We start from the raw sequence: 13,880 nt of genomic DNA on the forward strand, positions 1-13,880 counted from the left end.
AAGCACATGATTGAAAATCCTGACGCATCCCCTTTCTGCGCTCTGTGGAGCAGGATATAGCTTGAAACACTGTCCCTTCATTTTACTGTTACTTCTGGCTTGAATCAGCGCTGCTGCACCATGAGCCAGCTGACAAAAATGCTGAATAGTGCAGAAGTCCAACACACTTTCAGCCACTTCCCACTGCAAGCCCTGAGCAGATGATAAAGCCCCTCTGCAGTGGGACCATACAGTTCACTGACTGGTGACCTTCCTGCAGACCAGGAGAGAGGAGAAATGACCTTTTTTTTTATTTTTATCTCTCTCTCTCTCTCTCTTTTTTTTTTTTTTTTCTTCCCCTAAAATGAACTAGATAAACATGTCTGGAAATGGCAGATCTCTTGACTGATGCAGCCATCTTCCCTCGCAGCTTTTTCCAATGCCTTGGGTTACTCTGTGGCAGGCTTGCTTCCCTCTTCCACTTTAAAAGGGAATAAAACCTCTGTTGAAAAACAAAGTCATAACAAAAAAGCAGAAGGAAAGACCAAGGGATCCTACTAATAAAGCGAGGGCCCTTGCCAAGAAAGGCTGAGTTTTCCAGTGGCCATTTTAGCACCCTTGCTTCTTTATTGAACTAAGCTGTTTTTCAGTGAGGCCGTCTCATTTTGCAGTAGCGGTTCTGGGCACTGAACATCCTCCCATGTGTTTTGTTTTGCAGGAGGCAGCACAGGAACGTCCCCGACCACCTCCAGCACGGGGACCCCGTCACCATCCGCTTCTTCTCACCTTCTGTCTCCATCCTGCTCTCCTCCAGCCTTCCATCTGGCCCCCAACACTTTCAATGTTGGCTGCCGGGAGAGTCAGCTTTGCAACCTCAACCTGTCTGATTATCCTCCGTGTGCCAGAAGCAACATGGCAGCCCTGCAGAGCTACCCAGGGCTGAGCGACGGGGGCTACAACCGGCTGCAGAGCAGCTCCGCTTCTGCCTCGCAGCCCTCCGAAACCTTCATGCCTCAGAGGACTCCCTCCTTGATCTCAGGAATGCCGGCTCCTTCCTCCCTGCCCAGCAACAGCAAGATGGAGGCGTACAGTGGCCAGCTGGGATCTTTCCCCAGCTCCCAGTTTCAGTATGTCATGCAAGCAGGCAACCCTGCCTCCACCTCCTCCTCTTCACACATGTTCGGTGGTGGCCACATGCAGCAGAGCTCCTACAACGCCTTCTCCCTGCACAATCCCTACAACCTCTATGGATACAATTTCCCTGCTTCCCCCAGGCTGGCAGCGAGCCCAGAGAAACTCACCACCTCCCAAAGCACTTTACTCTGCTCTTCCCCGTCCAGCGGGGCCTTTGGAGAGAGGCAATACCTTTCCACGGGGATGGATCACGGGATGCACATGATCAGCCCTCCCTCCGGCAACCAGCAGACGGCCGCCGCCTGCGACAACAGGCAGTACGGAGCGGTGCAGGGCTCCTCCTCACAGATGTCTGTGCACATGGTCTAACAGCCACGCCTCTCCTCGGCATCGAAGGCAGCCGGACCTTCGTCGTTCCCAGGGGTGAACCCGTCCCAGTACTCTTTTGCCTTCAAACTTATAGTGGAACTAGTATTGTAATGATAAACAAGAACGTAAGCCATCTTGGTGTGTGCCCCAGAAACTTCTGGAGAGCCTCGACTGACAGCCATCACAGCTTGTTGTAGCCCAGGGCCTCCAGGATGGCACGGAGCACCTGCTTTTTCTGGACATTGCAGAGAAGAGGGCACGACTTGAACGAGAACCTGGAGAGAAGCAGCTGAATTTACTGTTTATGCATTAGCTTTAGGCAGTGTGAGCTTTCAGCGTGGAGAGACCCATTCCCTGTGCTGTCTCCTCCGAGTCTTGAGGAAGGGCAGCCTCCCAGGGCTTCATCCTCTGAAGCTGTGCTGCCCATGGCTCTAAAGACCTCCCCCTTCCCAGACAGTTCCTCACTGCCGGAGTGGCTCAGCCCGTTTTGAAACCAGCAAGGCCTGTGGGTCCTTCTTCCACTGTGGCACGGGAATGGCGCTGCCGGGCTGGAGCTTCCCCTGAAGAGGTTCCTCATTTTCACCATGGCTCTGCCCAACCGGCTGTTTCTTTATGAAGGTCGAGCTCACCAGCACCCGGCCTGCAGATGGAGATGGGAGAGAGAGGAGAGGGAAAAGTCTTAGCTCACAAATGAGCCTCAGACAGAAGTGGGGATGGAACTTTGGGAAGATGAATGGGGGGGATGGGGGCTCAGCTCCTCTTGACTTGACTGGAAGTAATGCAGCGAAACCGAATGGATGACGGCCTTTGTGGGGAATGTGTTTCTCCCACAGCACTCGTCCCAGTGGGAAGAAACTGTCCAGACTGAGCTCATGGGGAAGAGCGATGAGAAAAGAGAGCTCTACAGGAGTGCAGCTGACCTTGCATGCGAGAGTTGCCTTAGAAAACCATTAGCATTTCAGAAACAGTGAGGCTGAGTATCTGCCAACCTTCCACCTGCCACATGGTCTCTGTTTAACCAAATAGATCATTGCCTTTTAAAATCTTTCTTTCCTGTTTTTTTTTTTTTTCCTTGATTTTTTTTTTTCTTTTTTCTCTTCAAATCCTTTAAAAATAAGAAAACAATTGTAGCTTGGTGCAAGCTATGCATTTAAGTTGTGTGAAAATGCAAATACCAAGTAACAGAATACAGATATTATTGAGAGTTGTTGTGAGGTGTTGTAGATAAATGTATTTATATGCCTAGTGGGGTATTCAATATTATGAATATAAAAGAGGGCAATAAAAATGGTATGTAAAATATGTATGAAGAAAAAGCTGTATAAAGATTTGCCCTATGCACGGAACTCTGTTTCTAAGTGCCAAGCACAGAAAGCGCTAAATAAATCTTTGCAATTGTTCCCTCTGTGTTCTTCTCTGTCTGTGAAGCTTCCTCAGTGGTTTTCTAGAGACAGACTTTTTAAAATACTGTCACATGTGTTTGCACAACAGAGAGGGTGAAGATACGGTGCTAGATTGTGAAGTCCAGGCAATATTGCAATAAAAATAAAAAAATCTGTCTTCTCAAGAAATTTTAAAAATTGAGTCCTTGGAATTTGTTAAGTTGCCTTCTTCACTGGAAGTGTATCTTAAAAAGAGCTAGAGCTGTTATTTTGATTATTGAAGAAGATCTTCAGAAGAATTTTTCACAGTCAGTACAGTCTATGATATTTAAAAATAGCAATATAACTTATTTATAATTTTAAAATAATTTTAAATTATAATTTGGAAGTGTCAGTTTTTTATTTTCACTATATTTCTAATATGAGATTGAGACATTAACACCGAAAGCTGTGGGGAAGCTGAAGCCCCCTCAAACCTGGCTGTAAATTATGGCTACAAAGTTTACAGCTTTCCTTGTGTCAATAAACTTTTCTTCCCCCTGTATTGAAAAAGCACCAGAAAGGTAGAAAGACCTTTAAAGTTCAATTCTGCACGCATTTCTTTTTTTTTTCTTTTAACGAGGGAAGATAAATATACCAATGCCATTCCCAGTTCTGTGCGTAGTCTGTCTGGCTGTATTCTGGCTTTTACTGTGTCCAGCCTTGGGTTCTGCTGAAAAGGGTAAGGGGGGATTATGGATGGGACAATCTGTCCTTCACCTTGCTGTCTTTTGTTTACTTCTAATAATGAATTATTGGTTTAGTCTTGAGCAGGGAGTTTTAAACCCTTTCTAAAATCCTTTCAGGATCATTCAGAAATGCCCTTCAACTTGTGCTTTGATGTGCGCTTTTGAGTTTAATTCAATTTTATGGCAAGAATTTCTAGAGGTTAATAGTATGTTGTGTAACCAGTATTTCCTTCTGCTGGCTCTCTGCATTAGATTGCTCTTTCTTATTTAATCAATTTAATTCTTTGTGAGTTGGTCTGTATTTCAGCTAGAAGAAGAGACTCAACAAAATCAAAATCATTGTCTGTATCAAAATGCATGTGTCTAATCTGGATTAAACAAAAAAAAAAAATTGTCACTGGAAACAATAGCTCAAAAAAGCAAAACACATATGCAGGGCACAACTTCAATATTAGTGTGAAGAACTGGTATCTAGGTTTCCATGCATTTTTAGTAGGAATCCTTGGGTAAGAACTTTGAAATGGTCACCCAGATTTTTCAGCTGTGTGATCTTTCATGTTATTGAGTACTTTTTTCCTGATCCAACCATATTCTTCAGAAAATCTTACTGCATCACTATGAATTGAAGTTGCTTTTGGTATGAAGCATATTGACTCCAGGGTGAGCATTCGTGGCCCATAATTATAGACATTTATTTAACTCTTATGGGGCACACGTATAAAATGAGAGAGCTTAATTAGCTAGATGGTAGTTATTCTTTAGTGTTTTGTTGCTGCAGGGTCAAAATAGTCAGCATCGAAACTGAAAAAAATAGGAAAAAAATCTGAGAGAGGCTTCTCTGTTGCAAGACATAAAATGGTAAATACACAGATAGTACTTGGTGTGAAAGTTACACTGACAGTTCACGAGGACTAAAAAACAAGCTAATATTGAAATGGGAAAAAATACTGCACTTTTTCCTTGGTAGTCACTGTGCAAAGTGAAAACAGAGCAGTGTCTGGAGGGCAGTATCAGAAGTAACAGGACAAACTTTTAAAAATTATTTATTTAGTGCTCCTTTATGTGCGCAAGGATGACACTCCCCTGAGCAGATAACGTGCTTAAGGCCTTGACACCACCCCAGAAAGACGAGGTGAGCATTGTGTTTGAAGTGGACCCAGGTGTGACAGGAATCTCCTGCAATGGCTCTTTTCCCCCTGCCACCCACGTACGGACTCAAGGCCCTGAGCCATTTGCCACTTTTTACTGGGGCTTCCCAGGGAGAGGTGATAGCAATGGACAATGGGAGGGATGCACTGGGATCAGCGGGAGATCGAGCAGGGTCCAGCTGGCCTGGTGGGCAGCCTGGGTTGCAGAACACACAGCAGCCACCCCTGGCAGATTCCCTTTCCTTGGGTGGCTGCCCTAACCACAGGGCTTGAGAGCCCTCCTGGCGTGGTCCTGCTCCGATCCAGGAGTCCTTTGATTGCTCATTTGCAGAGCATGTGTGTGTGGGTGGCAGAGGCAGCAGGGCTGTGGTTCCTGTCCCCTTCCTTCCTTCCTTACTTTACCACGAACATTTGAACACTTTGGCCAGCTTTAAGCAGCTTTGGGATGAAAGTTCTCACGTGTTTCTTTGGAAGAGACAGGGATCTTAACTAATTTTCCCAGTGCAGGGAAGGGGCACAGTGAAAAATCTCATTCAAAGAAGCCACACAAGGAAGAGGTGTCCTGCATGCAAGCCCCCAGCCACGAGTTTCATCTGGCATATGGATGTTATTAAAGACCAGAGGATCTACCCACAGCTGCAGAAGTCGGGGAGTCTCAACCCCACCTCTCCTGGGCTGGCCCATTTGGCCTTAGCCCTTGCAGGCTTCTGGTTCCAGTCCAGGAGAAAAGAAGGGAAGCATCTAAGCATCTCCCAGTTCGATGCTGCAAATTTAAAAGGTCAAATATCATGTACCTCTTTGAAGAAGTGTGCCTTTTTAAAAGCCTAATCCCAATCATAGGAAGAGTAGTGGGAATCTCAGTGATAGGATATCCCTCATTTTACAGTACAGGCTGTTCCAATTGCAAACTGACAACTTGTTACAGAAATGAAAAGAATGGCACAAAAATAATCAAGGTGGGTTTCCAGCTCTACAGAATTCATTTAGCTACGTTCCTTAGCACACTGACAGGCACAGGACATAAATATTACCACAGTCAGTGCAGCTCAGCAATACCAGGACACCATAAACCAGTGCAACAGAGTGTTCCCAGAGTTAATGTAAGCACTATGTGCTAAAACAAAATATTCAAGGCACAAACATAAAAACAAATAAGGTTGGACAGGCTGTGACATTCTCTGAAGTATGTGAGAGGCTGGAAGCACTGCTGGTCTGCAACATTCTGTGTGCATGTGTGAGAGGTAAGGGCAGGTTGGGCTTTACCCTGGCAAGGGGATGCCCTGCCCTCGCACCCTGTTCCTAGAGCCTGTATCCCAGCCTGGCTGTGGCTGCCGATCCCTGGCACACCAGAGGCAATGTATTCACCTCTGGAGCCCCTAACCCAGCTCCTGAAATGACCAGAAGTCCCACATGCAGGAAGGACCCAGGAAAGCCAAAGGGCATGCAGCAAGGACATGTCTTCACCCTACTTCCTCTTGTGATTTCTATCATCTGAACACTGCAGGAACCAGGAGTGGTGGCTATATTTGTCCTTTTCTGTGTCTTTTCTGTCTTTCTCTCTTTCTTCTTCTGATTGCCTCTTATGGTAATTTTGAGTAATTTACAATAGATCAGGCTTAGAGTTTGCTGAGCTGAATGGACCAAGTTAATGCTTTGGAAAGCGTTTTATAATTTGGGGGCCTTACAATACACGGCAGTAAAAATTGGAGAAGATGATTTGCTAAGAGTGCCTCATTTATTGCATACTAGGTAAAGCTTCGCTGAGGTGGGTGAGGGCTGACAGATGGCATTTGCCATTAAAAAATTAAAAAGTCTTCAGATTAGTTTTTTCCCCAACTCGAATAGGTGCATTGACCTAGAGAACACATCCCACGTGAGATCAGCACTAGCAGATTGTTTTTGCTGGATGCTGCTTGTTGGGCATCCTTCTAAATGAAGCAACAATATGAAAATGCAGCCAAGGGCTGGACAGAGGAGTGCCTGGGCATGCCCATCTACAGATGTAGGAGAAATGCAGCTATAAAAGCAATGACAGGACTTCATGAGGAGGGTGGTGGTGTGGCCAAGGGACAGATTGCTATAAATAAGCCAGTTACTGTCCAGGGAACATCTGATTTCTTCAGCCCTTTTTCTTGTATAGAGAGACAGACTGCAGGAGCACATGTTTTGGCCAAGACTGTAAGCCCAGCATTTTGAATCCACAGATGGGATCATTTCTGAGAGCTTCTCTGTGGGGCAGCTGGGAGAGGCTTCTCTTACCTGGTGCTGACCCACAAAAGTTCTGATGGAAAAGTGGCTCACTCCGTTTTCTGACTGCTCCTTATAATTTGTGTGTAATTGCTATCAAGGAAACTGTACAGAATACAACTAAAATCCATATAGCTCCTTTCAAGGGTTACTTGCCACATCACTTACTGTTGCTTATCACCCCAGAGATGTAACATGGCCACAAATTACAGGAGCAGTGTGTGGCTCTTCAAATATCAGCTCCTTTCTGCTGGAAAGGCCTGCAGCCATTCTAGCCTGTCTGAACAGAGGACGAGGCTGGAAAAGAGCAGTTCCCATGGCTGCACGCTGTTGTCTTCCAACACCACACTGGTGAGTGTGGCTTCTGTGCTGGACAGTGGTCAGCACCAGCTGATTTTGGGAGGAGTGATAAACCTCCACAGTGGGGATGGTTGTGCAATAACCCATCCCTGGAGCGCTGAGCTCGTTTCTTTTCTGACTCAATGTGGAACTTATTGCGTGCTGTGGAGGAGAAGGATTAGGAGTGTGTAATTTTACACTGGTTGAAGTTCCTACAGATGCTGTTCTTATTCTAGTAATGTTCTGAATTTGTTGAGCATTTTGGAAGCTAGGACATTGAGCTGGGTAATGCCCTTCTCTGCTGAGATAGAGTGGGTTGAGATAGTCTGCTGACTATCTCTGCTGAGATAGTCTGTGGGTTAACCTCAGACTCTTCCAGGAGCAGTGTTAGGCTCTGTTTAGCTGCCCTTGAGCATCCAGCACTGTGCACAGCTCAGGGCACTGTTTTCCAGATGACTGGGTGCAGCTGTACTGCAGAGACACAGAGCTGGCCCAAGTGGCACTGCCAGCAGAGACCATTGCCCTTCCTAGCGTGATGGAGAGGGTGCTGCTGCTTCAGCCAAGAAGCTGGTTCAGCTGTTAATAAACTTGGAGCTTTACTCACACAGTTATTCTCAGTGAAGGGGCCTGTGCCTGGGACTTTTCCCTCCAGACTACACTGATGGCACCCCTGGGGACATTCTGCAGCACCCACAGTCTTCCCAGCGTTTCCTTTGTAAGAATTAGGGGTTCCCAGTGACTTTCAGGGAGGTTGACATGGCCTTGGGTTCTTTTCCTACCTAAGCTGGTTTATAACATTTCCCTAAATGTGCAGTCAGGTAATGCATGTGAATACAGTTGCATTAAGTTGGTGCAACCAACCAGGAACAGGCGCAAAGGAAAACTTCACTCGCAGAGCTATATTAAATAGGTGGTGTGGTTTAGTGACTGGAGACATGATGTAATCACCTGCATCTGTCTCTCTCTCAGTAAGGCTGGAACAAGTTGCAGTACAATTAACCCTGGAAAAAAAATGGATTTATCGTGCCAGCCATCCAAGCCAGGGCCAGCACTGGACTCCGTGGTTTATATTACATTTTGCCACACAAAAATTGGTACACAGAAATACAAATATTAGCTAGAAAGAAGCATGAATGCAGAGGGGTGTGCAAAAGTGCTAGATGTGCAAGAGAGCAAGGGTGCAAAGAATGGTCTGTACTGATAGCCAGGGACATGATCAATGGCAGTGAAACTGGTAAGCTCTCAGGAAGATGTTGCTTTCACCAGAATCATGGCATGGGTGGCTCACCAGCAGAAACCCTGCAAGCAGCAACAGGAGAGTGGCAGCCAGACTGCACTGCACTGCTGTGGCATTTCTCTAACTCTAACAAGAAGTCTAGATTTGCTAGCAAGCTATCCAAACCTGGGAAGGAGAAAACAAGTGCAGCAATGTCACCCAAGATTTACAGTGGATAATTAACTGCAATTCAAAGGTTAAAGCTCAATACCTGTGAGTCCTGAAATATATACAAGATTTGTCCAAATGCCAATACATTATCACCAGTGAAAAGAAAGCCAGAAGATGAAGAAGTTTCAATGGCAATCACTCCAGAATACTTGGAGACATACATTTTGGAGCTTGTGAGTTCCATCTGTGAGTTGGCAGTGTCATATTTTTTCAGAAAACTAAATTAAAATCACTTCCACTTTTATACAGTATTGCACGTTTTTACGTGAGTTCCTACAGCTGCAGTGTTATCCATAAAATACTCCAACTCCTAACATTGTAAACATTACAAAGTCAAGTTTTACAGAAGAACAGAGGAAACCAACACAAAAATTTGGTGAACTGAGGAAAGAAAAAAATGCTAAAATAAATGCTTATGTAAAAAAAAGGTTGATCTAACATGAAAACTGTATAAAAAAAGAGAAATATAAAGGGCATGCATCCAAAACAAGAGAATATTGGCTATGGTCACATGGCAAAAGGGCAGCATAATTTGAAAATATATTCTGTGAATAGTTTAGTTACTTTCAGATAATGAGTAATAATCTGCTTTCCGTCTTGAATGGATGATGTGAACTTATCCAAAGGATTTGAGATGCTCTAGCTTCTGACCACACAGATGAAAATCATATCAACAGAAAAATGAACCTTTGAAAGGAAATATATTCACTTCTTCAATGTGAAATGAGCTGTATTAAATTTGTTTACACTGTATATACTATTTCAGGCACTATTTATCATTAAACACAATTGAAAGCACATGAAACTAGTTACATTGCCTATACACCAACATAAATGGCTTTAGGCGAAGCCTAATTGTTCTTTTTTTATTTAAGATGACAAAAACACCATGAAATGTTAAGAGTTATCTCAGCTGTCAGCCTCTGTAACTCAGAAAGATTTTTCCATCACTGCCATGATCTGGGAAGGAAACAATCTGATCCAAAGAACTTGTGGAGATAAAATCTATTTCGTAGTCATTCTCGATTTATCATGCTTGGTTTCCGTCAAAAAATTAAGACCCTGACTCTGTCGCAGTTCTACTCATGCAAAAATCCAAATTGGGGAACTAAATAGTTCTGGACCCTGTGTTTTCCACCACACAGGACAAGGTGGGGAGCTCCTGTGATGCCATAAGAGAAATGCAAGCCTTTAAATATCTGCCTAACTTGCCCATAGCTCAAGCTGTCAACTCAGACTTATAAATAGCACAAAGTGAAAGAGGCAGAGAGGTGGAGCAAGGCTTAGCTGTCATATGGCCTTAGTTCTTTGGCTTCTCCTTTCTAATATCCGGGCCGTAATCACCCTGTGAGTGTCTGAGTGTGCCACGATACCTGAGGTGAAGTGGCCCTCTGATGTCCATCTCTTTCAGGTATAAGCTGCTCGGTTATTCCACATTCATTGGCACTAAGAAATAAGAAACACAATCACAGCCTCATGCAAATCCATGTGACCCATGTTCAGGGCATCCCTTGACGCTCCGTTTCAGCAACAATTTAGTTTTCATCTTATACAAGTTGTGAAGAGAAGATAGAACAATAGAAGGGAAATGCAAGGAGAATAGTAAATAAAGTGGCTTTTCAAGTTGAATTTAGCTGTGGAACAGAGTTGCAACTGTAAATCTTGGGAAAATCTATGGGATCAGTCAGTCCTGGGTGGGCTGTGGACCTGGGTGGACTAGATGCCCAGTGCTAACGCTATTTTCCATTTCTAAGGTCAGCAGTTCTGCAACAGAAGGAGTGATGGCATCCATGAGTTGCCCTTACAAGGCAAACAGGCAAGCTCAATTTCAATTGAGCTTGAATCCAAACCTAAAAATTCTCTGTGTTCATCCATGCATAATATCTATGGTTTTTTTCTCCCTTCATCTGTTGCCACAATTGTGCCACTGGGGGGTTCTTCAATTCATTTCTCCTCTACTTTTACCCATGTTTCCCAGAATGCTGGCAGCTGCAATATAACGAGATTATTTATGATTTCTAAATATCATCTTCTAATGTATCTTGCAGGCCAGCAAAGCAGCAACCCAGCAAATCTCACTGAACCAGAGCTGCCTGTAGCAATCCCAAAGTGTCCAGCCATCCATTTCCATTTCCTGGTTTCACTGGTTTCCCACTGCACTTTTTCAGATTTCCTTCTGGACCCTTTTCTTTTTTTGTTTATTTTCACAGCAATAATGGAAAGAAAAATGTTACTGGCTGCTGTTGTTCAGTCCCAAAGAGTCATTGAAGATGGAACATTTTTCCCAGGAATATTTTGGTAGTGTACACAGTAAAATGGAAATTCTATCCTCGACATTGTCCTGGGACATGGATAAGGTGTCCTTGACCCAGCAGCTCCTGAGAGAAAGTCTGCAGTGACATGAGTGGATGTGCTCCCAAAAGTGCCAGGTCTCAGCACCTGGAATGTCTCCTATTCCTGCATTTCCTTCACCCGCTTTGGGCTTTGCCTTTTCAGACATGTACATAATTTAGAGTGAACACATCTCTAATGCAGCCAGTGGAAACTCATCTCCTTCAGTGTGAGAATGAGTTGACCGCTTTTCAGCAAATTTGTTGGGCATTTATATCTAAGTGGAGACTTGCATATAACAACAAAATAAAATTTCAACATTTTAATTAAATTCTATTTAACGTAGATTAAATTTTAAACACCTTTTTTTTTCTTTTTTTTTCTTTTTTTCTTTTTTTCTTTTTTTCTTTTTTTCTTTTTTTTCCCTCTGTATAATCAGGGGGAAAAACCCTTATAACCTACACTTTGTGATAGTACTTCAAAATTTATCTTCAGCTTTCCATGGCCAAAGCAATTAGAGAATAACTGAAATCCCTGTAGCTCCCTTGCTGGTCCATGCATTGTATCCCCATTTTACAGATAGTAAACTGAAAAAAGGACTTGCCCTTGGCCATGTGTGCCAATCTCTGCTGCATTGTTGCAAAGCTGTTATCACTGGCAGAAGTGATGACAAAGTCCCCAGCTTTGCCAGTTTGGCACTGTATAAAGGTAATGTAGCCAGATTCATGCTTCAATATTTAAGTAAGCTGGGGGAAGAGCGTGCTGTGTGATGGCTGACACCACCAAGCACAGGTGTCAGGTCTGAGCAGTATTTCTCCCCTCATTGCAACACATCCCAGACACGCAGGCTTAGTGGGACCAAGCTTAGTATTTTATCACCGACCCATGGCAAGGTGGTGGTGGAAGAATTTCCAGCTGAGGCTGCAATGCACAGGCAGGAAGACTTCATCATTGCACGCTGTTCCAGACCAGTCCTGCTGCTGGCCAGCAGAAATCTCCTGGATGCAGCTCCTGGCTCCTGACGAGACCGTGGAGCTGAGAAGTGCACCTTGGAAACACGGCCCTTGTGCCGACGGTGCTCCGCAGTTTGGTTTGGATTCTCCCTCTGTGTGGGGATAAACACAGCCCCGTGCCAGCAGCCACGTGTAGGTGCACAGAGAGAAAGAGGCAGCTTCTCCAACAATTTGGAATGGAGGGCTTGGGAAAGGCACGTTGAAAATGTAAAGGACATTTATGTTAAAGGAAGGTGTGAGAGCTGCAGGAAGAGCCAAATTACCAAAAAAAAAAAAAAAAAAAAAAAGTGAGTACTTCAAGCAGCCAAATTAAACAAGACACAATGGGGGCCAACTTTGCCTCCCAGGCATTTCACAAGCCCACACCCCAGAGTTCAGGGGGTGCTGGGGGGAGAACCATGTGTCCCTCCAGGTCTTATTTAACTTGGCCACGTGTAAGGAATTTTAACTCTTCTGTGACTTGTTGATTTCTACTGCACTCGATTATTACCCTTTTCTTATTCTTTATTTCTGGGTACTTTTTATTGGGTAAGTTTTAAATCCTTCAGAAAACAAACAATTTCTTTTGGCTTAAAAAATAATCATTGAAGGAAAAGCATAAAGTCATTTCAGTCATAGTATCCTAGAAGAAAATAGATACAGTATTTTGGAAAGAATTTGAAATGAAAACACAAAGCCTGATGGGATTTAAATGTAGAAAACCAAAAATTCAGTCTTGCCTCCTCTTTTCCCTTCCCCTATCCATGAGGTCACCATTTCTCATCTCACAGACTATGGCATCTTGCCGGGATCCTGAGGCAGCCACCAGAAAAAAAAATGTTCTTGACCATGTAAGCACAACACAGGATCAAATTGGCCAAGTGAAAGTAATCAGAATGGGTTATTTGAAGCTACAAAGAGAGAAACTTCATAGAACTAGCAATAAAAAGACATCCAGAAAAGGCAGGCAACCTCTTTCAACCCTCAAAAATTTGTTGCCTAAGCATTTGAGATTAGGTGAAAATGTGTGAAATAGTGGATGTGCACTGAAACACAGCATTGCAAACAGCTTGATTGTAAAGGAGATGTGTTGTGTCCATGTGTGCAGGGGGCATACAAAGAATGAGTGTGCACGTCCCTGAGACGTGGCAGACCTCAGTCCAACAAGTTTAATCCTGCTTGGAAGCACTTCCCTGTGGCAGGCTGGCTCTCTGAAGAGCAGGCTGGCTCTCTGAAGAGCAGGGGTTGATGCTGCTGACATGTCGGCTCTCTGCTTCTAGGGAGAATGACTTTTCTCATGGCATCTGTGCTCAGACCCGAGGAGGTGCTCCTTCCCTCGGCCCAAGCATGGCATGAGCAGGAGCTAAGCTTTGCATCTCGTGTAACTCTCAGCCCACATGAAGAAGAAGTGATCACTCTCTGACACTCTACTGGCCTCATTCAGCTACAGGTATTTACCTTTTTTAATGAACTGTGATGTCTTTGGGGGTAAACCAAGAGCACGAGGGGAGTAGGGATCATGAATCTTCTTCTCCCTTTGCAGATTTCTCTGCAGCAAGACCCTACAAATTCAAAGGACGTCCTGGAAGTATTGATGGCTCCTACTTACTCTGCCACAATTCAGAACTGTAGAATATCTCAACTTGGAAGAGACCGCAAAGATCATCAATTCCAACACCCGGCTCCTCTCAAAAATATCTAAAACGAAACAATTACTGGGAGCTTCATCCAGATGCTCTTTCTAGAGGCTTGATGTTGTGATCACTTCCCTGGGGAGCCTCTTC

At 44.3% G+C, this 13,880-nt stretch overlaps 1 protein-coding gene across 1 annotated transcript; it reads left to right on the top strand.

Annotated features, from left to right (window-relative positions):
* Positions 1-697: 697 nt before the first annotated feature.
* LOC120747884 (T-box transcription factor TBX15-like) lies at positions 698-2,883 on the top strand (the record flags this gene model as incomplete). Its single annotated transcript, XM_040053935.1, has 1 exon — positions 698-2,883. A coding segment is annotated over one exon (785 nt), but the record flags the coding sequence as incomplete, so codon positions are not given.
* Between the last annotated feature and the right edge of the window lie 10,997 nt (positions 2,884-13,880).

Source organism: Hirundo rustica, unplaced genomic scaffold, assembly GCF_015227805.2.
Source record: "Hirundo rustica isolate bHirRus1 unplaced genomic scaffold, bHirRus1.pri.v3 scaffold_266_arrow_ctg1, whole genome shotgun sequence".
NCBI lineage: Eukaryota > Metazoa > Chordata > Aves > Passeriformes > Hirundinidae > Hirundo > Hirundo rustica.